This window comes from Fulmarus glacialis, unplaced genomic scaffold, assembly GCF_000690835.1.
Source record: "Fulmarus glacialis isolate BGI_N327 unplaced genomic scaffold, ASM69083v1 scaffold16550, whole genome shotgun sequence".
Lineage (NCBI taxonomy): Eukaryota > Metazoa > Chordata > Aves > Procellariiformes > Procellariidae > Fulmarus > Fulmarus glacialis.
Window position 1 is genome coordinate 20,450 of NW_009185981.1, and position 13,934 is coordinate 34,383.

At 38.3% G+C, this 13,934-nt stretch overlaps 1 protein-coding gene across 1 annotated transcript in view; it reads right to left on the reverse strand.

Annotated features, from left to right (window-relative positions):
* LOC104083056 (V-type proton ATPase subunit S1-like) overlaps positions 1-7,690 on the reverse strand; it is a gene marked incomplete at its 3' end in the record, with an annotated part of 20,784 nt that extends 13,094 nt beyond the window's left edge. Inside the window, exon 1 of the mRNA XM_009586421.1 lies at positions 7,578-7,690. Coding sequence (XP_009584716.1) covers positions 7,578-7,690 — 113 coding nt within the window. The remainder of the gene's footprint in view (positions 1-7,577) is intronic.
* Between the last annotated feature and the right edge of the window lie 6,244 nt (positions 7,691-13,934).

Genomic DNA, 13,934 nt, shown 5'->3' on the forward strand with positions numbered 1-13,934 from the left:
TCTCTCTCTACTTTCTTGTTTGTGTACAACAGCACAGTTGTGTCTTTCAAAAAGTTATCTACTAAGCGGATGTCGTGGTTTAACCTGGCAGGCAGCCAATTATCACGAAGCCGCCCCAAATCCCACGCAGCCGCTCGCTCACTCCCCCCCGCCGGTGGGGCGGGGAGAGAATCGGAAGGGTGAGAGGGAGAAAAACTCGTGGGTTGAGATAAAGACAGTTTAATAGAACAGAAAAGGCAAAATAACAATAACAATGATAGAATATACAAAATGAGTGATGCACAATGCAATTGCTCACCACCCGCACTGACCGATAACCAAGTAGCGATCGGTACTTCCTGGCTCATGCCTACCATTCATATACTGAGCATGACGTCACATGGTATGGACTACTCCATTGGCCAGCTAGGCTGGCTGTCCTGATTATGTTCCCTCCCATCTTGTGTACCTAGCTCAGTCAGTAGGCATGGGAGCTGTCCTTGGACTAGCAGGGTACTTAGCAACAACTGAAAACATCAGTGTATTATTAACATTGTCCTCATACTAAATCCAAAACACAGCACTAGGAAGAAATTTAACCCTATCCCCGCCAAAACCAGGACAGTGGAATGAAGCAGAATATGTTGAAAACCTTCAGAGAGAATTCCCAAAGGGAATCCCAACTCCCAAAACACTTTCCAATGCCAGAGAGGAGAACTTAGGCAAGACCACAAGTTGTCATAATCCAATATTTTTTCAGAAATATTTTAAGTAAAAGTGGCTTTTCAGTGTTATTGTAAACAATATGTTCTCTCTTAAGGTTTTCATGATGAAGGAACCACCCTGCAGAAGCAGCTCAGAAAAGCCACCTTCCCAGAAGCAGAAGCTTTTCTGAACAGAACGGCTCAAGACACCAAGGAAAGCTTACAATTCTTTTGCCAACCTGTCGTTACGAGGATTGGACAGAGGAATAACTCATCTATTTAGTTTTACTACCACAAAAAACAGTTATGGGCAAAACAAGAAGTGGCATTATTCTTTCAACACCTGATTGGGATTTTAACAGTATGCAACATGGGTCTATAGGGATGAAATTTATTATGAAAATTTTTGTCCTAGGTGTCTTGACTAAGGTAATATTGTCATTCTGTAGAAAACCCAGAGCTTGAAGCTTAATCTCTTATCTTTCCCAAACACACATCAGTTGCTAAGGTCTGAGAAATCAGGTATTCCAGACCCTCTAAATGGTTCTAATTACAAAGAATAGAATATAGAGAATTGATGTGTGCTGTAGCGTCAGCTATTATATGATTGCAATTTGGTGAAGTTGAGATGCTTATTAAATTTTCTAACCCCAAAGCAATTCAAAAATGACCCTTGCACAGCAAGCGTTTATGAATGAAAACAATATCTTTGCAGTCTCTTAAGATGGAGGCAGAACGGGGGTAATGAACGCATAGCGGGGTTTCAATGTCGTTTCTCAGGTAAGGAAAATCTATATTTCACTTCAAGACTTCCCAGTAATTCCAATGAAGATTGCTGAGAGTGAATTGAAAGCATCCAACTGCACCTACAGCAGAGATAAAAACAGTGCAGTCCTGCAGTACTAGATACCTAGCTCCCTTCAGAGTTTGGGGTTTGGGAGAGTGTTAGAGCAAACAGTACATGTGGAAGACTCTTCCAGAACAACGTGCTGCAGATGTTAAAATTAAATTCTAGTAGATATTCTGTCTGTCACTTTTCAAGCTTTAGAAGTAAACCCTGCTGTGCCAGAAAGAAATTTTTTCTATGTGGTAGAAATTATCATTTGATATTTTCTTAGTTTCGCTCAGCATCTTCACTTCTTTGTTAATTTGTGCTTGGAAATCCGTATTAATTTATATTTATGAAGCCAAACAACTTAGAAATTGTAACAGACATGCCTCAACTTTTCAGAAAAGTCAAACCTCATGATCTCAAATATTTAAGTATAATCTTTAAAAATAAGATATTTGAAAACACAAAAACTCCCAAAGATTCTGAATGACTATTCAGGAACTGACTTTCATACTGACTTTATGCATTGCATGGCCACATCAAAATACTAATGATATTAAAGGAAAAGAAGATAGATTAAATTAAGAGATGTTAAAAAATGGCTTGTGTGAAAGAAAATGATAGTGAATATCTTGGTATATTTGTTTAAAAAACTAACTAACTAAATCCATTTCATGCCTAATATTAGAAAAAATTGAAGATTTTGAGAGCTTTTGGGACTTGCAATTAAGAATAAAAGGTAACAGAAAGCACATGAAACAAAACAAAGTTATTTGCAGCAGCACAGTGGCAAAGGCTTTTGTCATGAACTCAAAACCTCAGAAATTTAATGATCCTGTTTTAAAGCTTGCTTCTAAGGTATCCCTGTTCCTTGAAGCAGCTCTTGCTAGCTATCTAACCTTGAAAAGCACCTTTTGTGGGACTTTTTAGCTTCCACGCAGTCAACTTCAGTAACTTTGGCGTCATCATTAGAAAAAGAAATCTACATCAGTTAGTTAATAATTCCATTATAATGTGGCGTTTGCCTAATATTATATTCACCGTATTATACACACATTTATTTTGCTTCCTTTAAATAGTTTGCTGAACACTATGCATGGCAGTAGGCAAGGCTACACCCTTCAGTGAATGGGCTGCTACTGTCAGCTAGGTGAAACAACATTCTCACCACGGTTCAGGCGGAACATGTCAGTATGTTTTGCTAGCTGGTTTACCGTGAACTGCAGAACGAAATGGAGACACGTGACTGCCACAGATAGTGCATCGTGGATGAGCTGAAGGTATGCTTTACTGAACGCAGTGAGCCAGTCCATTCCTTTGAACTCTTCACCTCAAGCAGGCAGCAAGAGATCAGTAAGGGGTGGCATGGGATGAAACAGGCAGTAGGCCAACACACATATTGATTGCTACTGTTGATTGCTCACACAAAATTTTATGTCCAAAGATGCACAGCCTTGTGCAGTCATCTGCATGCCAAGCACATCAGACTTAACCTCCCTACTGTAGAACCATCCTGGGGTCCTCAGCCTTGGGGCTCATAATGATGAGCATCTCTGCTAATGTATGTGCTTTCCTGCTGGCTAAAAAGGAGGAAACTTAAAACTCAACGGCTCTCTCTTTCCTCCAATAGCCAGACAATGCTCTAAAGAAAGAGAGGAAAGAAAGCTTCACCTGGTGTTTTGCTTCTTTCTTGTCCCTAACTGCTCTTGGCATGACAACAAGTTTAAACATACAGATTCCTCTCCGATCAGTGCTCTTTCTAGGTAAAACTGGGATTTGAGCACTTATTTTTGATGGAAGCAAAGATTTCAAGATTTCTTGTATCTGGACCTGCCAGAAGGGCAGACCGTAAGATAACAGGACTTCTATCACTCTAACTTGTGAGCTTACATGCTTGCTTTGTAGGTGGCTTCTGAACTCTTTCCTACAAGTTATTCTTGTCGGTTTTCTCTTTCAGTCACCTTGTGATTACCATTTAAGAAATAATATTTTCTCCTGCACAGCAGAAGTAAACAAGCTAATTAAAAAAAAATTGGAAATGACCTTCAAATACCACTTCTACACACAAAGCTCACATGTCACCATTACTAGTAGCAGCAGTAGAATGAAAACTCATGATTATAGGAAAAAAAATTCAAAAAGCTACTCAAGCATGCTAGCACACAACATCTCCATAGAAGTCCAATAAAGTTACAGCTAAAACAATTTTCTCTTTCCACTGTATCTTTTTTATGTTCCACCTTCTTTCAGTAGATTTTTCAGCAAATTCCTTGCAGTTTTAAGAAATAATGCAAATGTACTATTTGGCATTAATGCCTTCTCAAAGTCACTTATAATCTGGATTTTCCAGAAAAGGATTCATTTCCCAATGTAAGCGTGGCATAAATGAAGGCAATAATATATTTTCAATGACTACAAAATCAGGAAAAATCATTCCTAAAACAAACACATGAGGGGGCAATCACAAAAGCTAATTTTAATGAATTTACTTCCTCAGGCTCCCTCTCTAATCTATGGAGGGAAAGAAATTCTTTTGAATATTGGTTCAAAATGGCTAAATCAACTTTCTTCTGTGAATCATACGCAAGAGGAACCTCTCCATCTCTACTGCTTTGAAAAGCAACCAGGAGATATTAGTTTAAAGGCTAATTTAAGATAAAGGTTAATTTTTCCAGGCCAAAGTTATTTGGAGAATGTCCACTGATATATTAGTATTAGTTTATGAAAAGCAGGACACTGTGACCTACTGAGTTATTCCCACTTCTCTTTTTTCCTGAGTTCGATGGAGAAAGACTGTTTTTTGGTAGAAAATACTTATTTTTCTCAAAGTACAGATCTGCATTTTTCTTTCTAGAGGAAAGAGGTATTTGATTTACTAATGTCCCTGTAAGGATTTATATCACAATTCCTTTATGCTTTGCACACGGCATGTGTTTGTCAGTTGCAGGTTTCATCTGTATCTGACATCTAACATTATCTTTAATAGCATGATTACAGTACAATAATAATGCATAAAAGAGAGAATTCAAAGAGTTACATTCTTCTAATATAGCTGTTCTGAGATACAGCTTTACAAACACTGGCTAGTTCTAAAGAAGAGGAAAATGTATTATCCTTCAACTATTCGATATCATATCCTAACAGATAACCTGGGAGAGGTGATGGAATAGATTGGTGAATCTCAGCTTCTGTTGATCAATGAATCATTGAAGTTTTAAACTGGTGGGACATGTTTCCACAAAGTGAATAGAAATCCATTGATAATTGCTGCACTTCTTTAGTTACCCTTCCTAAAACTCTTAATAGTAGTTTCCAGATTTCATAAGCCTGTAGATCACACTCTACAAACCTTGCATCACTGCAAAGTACCAAGATGTGAAGCATGGAGTAAAGGGTTAGCAAACAAAAGTTGCTGTTACTGTTCTTTATTTTATAAAATAACACAAATCTCCTCTCCTGTTGCTTCATTGACTTTCACCAGAACTAACTTCTGCCCCACAAGAACTTCACCTTTCAAAAATGCAAAGGTCATGGTAGGAGGAACACTTCTATGTGTGTTCTATTCCTGGAAACCTGAAACTGGTTTAATCAGTCCACTATCCTGATTTTCTTGTTCTAGATTTGCATAAACCTGAACAATCTGCAGTAGAGCAAGTCGCTAACTGTATCTTGGTGGAAAGTTTGCTGTTATGATCACCCTGGATTAACTGATAAGATTTGGTTTATACTGACAACAGGTGTGTTGTTTATATAAACTAGGAAGTAGGACAAAGGAAGCACTGATCTTTGCTTAGACTCTTAGGATCACTTTTATCTTAAGAACAACTCTTTCCAACATTTACTTTGCTTTTAAATACAGAGGTTTCATACTCATACATATGCCTGTATTGTATAAAGGTGAACAGGTTAAGCATTTTGAATATAAAAAAGCCTTGATGTTGAGACATCCGTTTATTTCTCTCAGAGTAAAAAAAAAAGTCAAAATTACCTAATCAAACTTTACGAAACTTTGCAGATTCCTATACGTTGTGGCTCCACAGGGTCCAGAGGTTCCGTTTCTGGAAATGCTTAAGAGATGACATATGTCAAAGCTGGTATTAATTACTGCTGGGAAAAGGACATAATGTCCATGATACATATGAAAGAAACACAATCAATACCTCCCATACCTCTGTTTTCCATGGCCCTCAACATTACAACATCACGTATGAAAAACCAGAAAAGTAGCACACTTGTCTATATGGCACTATACATGGAGAACGATCTCCTGAAAAACTGAATCAATCTAATTCCTGATGTTCAAAAAATTTCTGAATCCTCCTATTGCTGTCTTAAAATTACCACATTAAAGAGCAACTGAAGAAAGAAAAAAAAAGAAAAAAAATACTAACAAGATTCAGCTCTCAGACTTAGATCTTAATAAACTTGCCTAAAGACAAAAGATTTACACTAGGATAAATGAGAGCAGAATTTAGTCTAATTGTCTTCCTAGTGACAGCTAGATAATTCACAGTGTCTCAAATGTGTTGAAGAATGGCTCAAAGCCTCATGAAAGGTAGAGTGAATCCAGCGCAACCAGCTGAAAGGATAATGACCTCCCAAGAAGCCGTTGGTTTTGTTCCTTTCCCAGTTTACAGAAGAGTAAATCACAAGTAACACTCTGGGAATTAACAAAGCAATAAAGATACAAAATGATCAAATCCCATGAATTCAGACCTGACAAGAGTTGATGACCAAAGGAGTTCAGAAGCAGAACTCCCCCTGCCCAGGCACACACAGCTCGGTCATGCCAGCAACAGGAATCCCTGTCGCTGCAGCCCCTTCTGTTCATCCTTACAGCAAAAGTGAGGGTTAACCTGTGCACCAAGGCTATTTGCAGTACAGGAAAGCATTTTATGCTTATGAAGCCACCCAATCGGATTGTGACAAATTCCAAATCCTACTGGTGTTATGGATTATTTGTATTAGAGAAATGAATAAATACCCAGCTGAGATCAGGCCTGTTGAACTAGATATAATACATATGTGCTTGCAGAGGGTATGAGATGAACTCTCCACAAGAGGGTTTACAATTTAGATAAACCAGGTTAAGAATGTGGAGGATTCAGGAATTAGGAGGAGATATTCAGGTGATTTACTCAGGCTAAAGCACACCTTAGGCAAACCTAGAGTACAGCAGATCTGTTGTCGCCTTCCCACCCAGAACAGGACTTTGCCTTTAGCCCTTCCAATCAGTCCTGTGATCCTGTAATCTCTGACTTCGGCTTACTGTATTTTGGGGCAGTACTTCCTAGACAAAACCAACGTGTATGCCCTGCAGAGACAGCCTTGTGAATAAGCAGTGCATAGTCCTCCGACAACTTTACATATCCGGTACTCTGCCTGAAGCTACTGCGTTGCCCAAGTGGCTGTATTTCTGGAAAACCCAAGTAATTATATAAAATCCTTAAAGTCCGCATGAGTAAAATTCCTGGGTGGAAAAAAGAGGTCTATATCTAGCTCTTTCAAAGAGTCTTATTTCATAAGTATATCCAAACCCCTGAATTTCACATTGTTTCTTTGGATCTGTCAAGACTCTGCAGTTGTTTCTAACAACTGATGTCTATACATACAACAGTGTATTCTATGAAAAAACCTGCATTAAAAAGAACATTAAAGTGAAAAATCAGAATTCAGGAGTTAGGAAATGCAAGGATTAAGGTTGCCCACACAGTTTTTGGTCAGCTCCTTTTTGTGAGACTGCCTTATGTTGTGCTTTTAAGTCACGACGTCTCTAACAGTGGAGTTCAAGGTTGCCTTAGGGTGAATAAAGCGTGTCTACTGCAGATTTGAAGAATATGAGGTTTATTTACTTCTTACTGCCCAGCTTAGAACACTAAAATTATAAATAAAAATGGGTAAATTAATCTGTTAGGTTGTTCGATTGCCGAGAGGCAAATTCGTTTCTTGGGTAATTTTATTGCCCAGAGGTTATTTACCACAACGGATGATATACAATATATTCTGCACACACAGGGAGAGCAACAGCATAAGTAGAGATCCTCTTTTATGAGATTTCTTACCTCTGAGTTGACCAAAGCAGCATCGGTACGTGGTCCACTGACAGAGACATTTTGAACAGCACAGCGAGGGTGCACAAGAGCGGGGCTCGAGCAGCGGAGCAGAGCTGCCTCATGACTGCCGGCAGGTGCGTACCTAACTGGCCAGCTGCAAAGGACAGCCCGAGCGTGGGCACCGCTGCGCTTCCCGGTTCAGTTGCAGCTATCCGGATTCAGGCAGGCTGCTGGGCGAGGTTGCTCTGTAACAACAGTGGGAATTTTCAAAACACAGACTTCCTTAGCTTGAAGTTGGGAGTTACATGTACTTTTAATAACTTTCAGTTTTGTGATTTAAGCAGCTCATAAAACTCTCCACAGTATAAACATAGACAGATTCCTCTAACATTCTAGTAGAAGGGAGAGTCATGAAGTCCAAACTCCTGCCCTACTATTTTCTAACTCCCTGATAACTGCAGGCTGATAACAGAATTGCTCAACTTCAAAATGGAGTTTATAGAAAACTTTTCTGCACTGCACAAAATATATTCTGCAGAACTTCTGTCTTCTTCCCCTGCTACATATTATCATGTCCCTCAGCTTAGCTCTTTCACATGTATTGAGAGCTGGTGTCACACATTTGGGTGTTGACAGGTTTGAAATCTGCAGTAAATCTATCCATTGCAGATTCCAGCAAGAAGGAAGAGAGTGAGAAAATGGTACGTTTGGAGTGTATCCACTGAAACATGGAATTGTTCAGCTGTCTTTTGCATGGAGGATGCTGTCCCGAAAATCAAAAATATCAAAAGTCAGGAGCAAATTATAATCACTTCAGAACCTGACATGACTTCAGTATTTCACAAGCCTCATGCAAGATCAAAACAGTCATAGAGAATTTCTTCAAGCTGGGAAGCAAATTCCTCCAGCATACTTTTTTGCTCCTGCCAAGCACTGAGCTGTTTCTACACCTTGTGACTACATTAGATAGCAGCAGTCACTTGGCACGTGTTTGGCACAGGGCACGGATGCCTCTTCACAATCAGAACAAGATGTTAGGGATAATAGACACAAAAAAATTGTTAGCTATGTTAAAACAAGGTGTGATAAGGGAAAAATAAGGAAGCACAATGAAAATTGTAGGAGAAGATATAAACAGATGTCAGAAGACATGCACTTCTGAACCTGAGCACACGTAGCTTGATTAATGAAATTCATTTGCCTTAACCCACAGCATACTGTTACAGTGCTGTTGTCTAATGTAAGGCAATTTGTTCATCACTTCAATCTGGAATCAGATTTCTGAGACAAAAATAATCATTTTGAGGGAAGCAATAAAACCAATCATCTACATGTTCCTTTTCTTCTCCATGTTACCTGTACATAACACTGAGGTTAACCCTTTAATTGTACTTTTCCTTCTTCTCCTCAGTGATATTTTAGAAATCCTTCATTTCCCTTTTCAGAAGCTGGTGTTTGCCTGTCTGTTTAAGGGAGCATACAGGTAAGGCAGCAATTCAGAGCATGAAGACAGGTAGAACTGGAACACCCTAGAGAGAATTTAGTATGCATTGGAATAGTTTGGTCAACACAAGCAAAATACTTTGTAATTCTAGAAGTGGTTGACTTTTCCATGGTATCTTCACAGAACATGGGAAATCTGGTTTCTCACGTAACTGTCCAGAATAGTCTTGCAGTTTTTGTGTGCATCTCCTGCCCACAAAGCCAATTGACTGTAACTCTTCCTGTCTGTTTCTTACAGTTAACCTCCATCTAAGAAACGAAGACAAATTGAAGGTCAGCATTATATAAATCAAGAGTGCACAATGTGGTTGCCCACAGAATACTAAAGGAATCACAAAATTTCCAGCAAAACTTTCAATTTTGCAGAACCTACTAGATTTGCATTGCAGTTGGCAGTCTAAAGAAATAGTGCATTACTACTTCTACACTTTCTTTTACTCCACTAAGCCCATGCCTTCTCAGATTGTGACTCCTTCCATGCTTTAGTTTGCACAATGCAGAGATCCTTGCTTTGCGAAACAGGGCAAGAAAGCAGCATATCTTACCATTCTTCTAATATGAACTAATGAAAATTAGGTTCTAGTGGGTCTCCTCCATTACTAATACAGTTGATAAGTATAACCAAGACTGCCAGGGCTTCCACACCAGAATAAGCCCTCAACAATCTAATCTGAATGTATGGAAATCAAGACCAACAAATACATAGTGTTGTACAAATACGTGCTGTAACCTGATAGGAACCTCACCACAAGAGCAAATGACTCATTACTAAATATTTGACGATTCCATACTTTTTAAATGGGTGACTAGTGCTCAAGTGTATTATCACAGAGCATTATCACACAGCATTTACACCATTTCAAAAATTCCACTGCTGGCATGCGAAACTTTTTTTACAAGTCCACACTCAAAGGCTGACACCCTGGATGATTCCCAGCTTCTTGTTTCTGAAATGGTTGACTGACAGTAGGTTAATGAAAACAAAAGAGAAGCTAATACAAGGGAGAGAATTATGAAAGAAAGGTATATTGTCCTTGTCCCTTTCCAGCTGGTAATATTGCAAAAACTGATTATCCTTTGGTTTGAGCTGGATCTTTTGGAGGCCATTCGCACACACTAACCAAATCACACACAAGTGAGAGGGAGCACAGCTGGTGGGTATACTCTCCATATTCTGCCTTATAGAAACAATCTTAAAACTTTTTGAAACAAAATCAGATTGTTTTCTCTCAGATTACCATATTACTTATGAAAAAACTTTTAACTGAAAACAAAGTGAATTTTCCTTTTTAATATTTCCCCACAAACTACAGTTTGGGAAAAAATGAAGTGAAGAATCATAGAATCATAGAATCATTAAGGTTGGAAAAGACCTCTAAGATCATCAGGTCCAACCGTTAACCCAACACCACCATGCCCACTAAACCATGTCCCTAAGCGCCTCATCTACACGACTTTTAAATACCTCCAGGGATGGTGACTCTACCACTTCCCCGGGCAGCCTGTTCCAAGGCCTGACCACTCTTTCAGTCAAGAAGTTTTTCCTGATGTCCAGTCTAAACCTCCCCTGGCGCAACTTGAGGCCATTTCCTCTTGTCCTATCGCTAGTTACTTGGGAAAAAGAAAAAAAAAAAAGAAAGCTTTGAAAAAAAGGAATGAGAAGAACCCATTGACTGGGATTTTAATTTGCCTCCCTCAGTAAATTTGGCTCACAAATGCATCTGCATATATTTGCTCCTTTTTTTTTTTTTATTTCACTCCTAAAAATAAAGATTTCTTGCCAGACAATAAGAAAAAAAATGTACCTACTGCAAAGAGATTGCAGTCGTTCTTTTATCTGTGAGCAGGAACCTAAAAACACTTTTGATTGATGTCTGTCGGTATACACAAAAGCACACACAGTTTACTGCTGCATTTGCCATAGGGCTTTTTCCTTGAAAACCCATAGGTGATCTTGAGTCCAGGTTTAGAACTGCTTGCACATGAAGATTTTTTAAAATCCAACACAAAATCAAAATACTGACACTCAGGCTACTATGAAATCATTGTGAAACCGCAATGAAGAAAAAAATACCTCCATTACCATGTATCTCCACTTAACTCAAATAATTTTATTAAGAGAAGCTGTAATATTGACATACCATGTATTTTACATTCTACTCCTACCCGTTTCTCTGGATTTATACATGCTTTCTTTTACAACCATACGTATATCACATGTCCCACATATTTCCTATCCTGTCAAAGTTGAAACATGGGACTTATAAAAAATAATGGGGAGAAAAGACCAAGATGATGAAGGCTTAATTTCTTTTGCTTATGAATCTTTTTTTTTAAAAAAAAAAAAAAAGAAAAAATCCTCTCAACTTCAGAATTCTACATTCCTGATGTAAAAAATTTTGAATAAAAAGAAGTGTGAATGCCAGATTTGTGTGGGATGAAGGTAAATTTAGGAGTGTAAGTCAGGCTAAAAGGGATGACTGTTGTAACAAGGACAATTTACAGTGCAAGATAAGCCAAAAGAACTATCTATAGGCAGATGACAAAAATAAGTGCTATCCATTTTGCCTGCAAATGTGATCCTTGAGCGATAGGTTGGGAGGCTAACATGGCACTACAGCAGCATATTAAAGAACTTCTTCCCCTAGATCAGATAATAAACATATTCAAATTTAGCTCTTTAAAAAGACAAATAATAATTAAAAGAATCCAAGATTTGGAATTTTTTTTTCATCTCAGTTACTATTAGTATCATTTCCTATTAAAAAAGTATTTTCCACATGCCAAATATTGGTCAGCAAATACTTTGCTACCCTCACATGTTTAATTTATTATTCTGTTTTCTCACTTTTTACAATTGTTTTATGCTCTAAGAAGGGAACTAATGCTTTGTTCAATTAGGACATCTTTTTGGGACAAGGAGGTGGAGGGAGCAATTACTCTGAGCTCTTCTTCCTTTGAGACATAACTAGGGCAATTTACATACTGGAAAAAGCATGGACTTTCCTCTTGGGAGTGGGGAGGCAAAATGCATGTTCTTCTTTCCCAAATTAACATATTACCCACTTGTGCATGTGGGAAGAAAGCCGGAACTTTTCCCTCTGGAAATGGATTACCAGTGCTGGAGGTGGGTAGAAGGCAAATTTTGCTTCAAGCTTGAAGAGTCCTGCTCATAAAAGAGTCCTGTGAGGTAAGCTGCAGGTGTTAACTGGCCTCATGTCTCTGCCAGTGCAGAAGGAGAAATACAAGCCATATGGTCCGATCCTCTTTTCCTGCTGGGAAAGAACTGAGGCAAAGCCAGCATTTCTCACCATGGACTCCTCGTGGTCTCAACCTCTAAGCTACGATTTAAGAGACTTTATAAGCCTATCACTTTTGCCACTTCTCAGAAGTGAAGAGACAAGGTTAGAATTTAATCTTACAGTCTATTCTCCTTGAAGAGGCATTGACATCTTGCAATCATTTGTTCTCATTATCTAGGAAACATCTAGGCTTCAAAGCAGAGGCTTTTCTTTACTAATAGATTCCAAAACCATCTTGTGAGTAACTCTGAAATTCAAGCAAAGATGATCAGCTGTGCTTTTAAAGAATTTACTCAGTTCTAATAGAAACTAGCAGATCTGACCCCTTATCTGAACAGTTTTCTTTTCCTGAAAAAAATGCAATGACTTCTCCTAGAAATAGAATATCTTTAACCTGACTCTGATCTTTCCAGTCAGGTTTTCCAGTATTCGCCGCTGCGTGATACAGAGAATTCTTTCATTCTTTATACTTGTCCAGTACCTTTTTAATATTATTTGTAAGCTACATAAACAGGTGAAGCAACACAGTAACTATTAGATAAAAGTTTTAAATTAATTCCTTTTCAAAACACAATATAATTATAAATGCTATGGACAAAAAGGGGTAAAAAATCATTGTTTTTAAATTCAGTAACAATATCAACAAAACATTTATGATGATCAAAGTAGCAATTAAAGAAAACTAACATGAAAGATTTTATACTAATTTCAATTATGTTAGATTTAAAAAAAAAATTGTTACCCTGTTTTTGAATTATGTTGGCTTTACTTGGCCAAAAAAAAAAATTTTTGTCTGTAACTATAATCAAACATAAACATAACTATGTTTATGTAGAGGCTTGACTTTGACTTTAAATAACATAAGCGCCTCAACAAATAAACATGTTCCAAGTAGTCTGCATGGTGTATTTCCAATTATAAGTCTGATTTACAACAATTTCAACATCTTGGGTACAATAATTACATGCTGGTAGTTTCACTATGACCGTCAAGACGAGCTATAAAAAGTAAAGTTATTCTTTTGCACAAATGTTTGCAAGGCAAAGCAGCTATATTTCAAAGGGCGTATCAATTCTGTTGCTGTTGGAATTTAGCGTTTGAGGGGTTTTCTGCCTTATATGCTTAAGATGAGAGAAATAAATTTAATACAGTATTTATAGTATTATTTTTCTAATTAAAAGGTGACAAAGAATTAGCTAAATTCCCCCAACAGCAATATTACACTATAGACAAAATATTCCAAGCAACACAGGCATACACAGAGAGTGATTGGGTTTGCGTGGCCAGGTTTTGGAAGCAGGGGGGCTACAGGGGTGGCTTCTGTGAGAAGCTGCCAGAACCTTCCCCCATGTCCAATAGAGCCAGTGCCAGCCGGCTCCAGGACAGACCCGCTGCTGGCCAAGGCCGAGCCCATCAGTGACGGTGGTAGCGCCTCTGGGATAACATATTTAAGAAGGGGGGGAAAAAAAACCCAAAACTGTGCAATTGCAGCTGGAGAGAGGAGTGAGAATATGCGAGAGAAACAACTCTGCAGACACCAAGGTCAGTGAAGAAGGAGGGG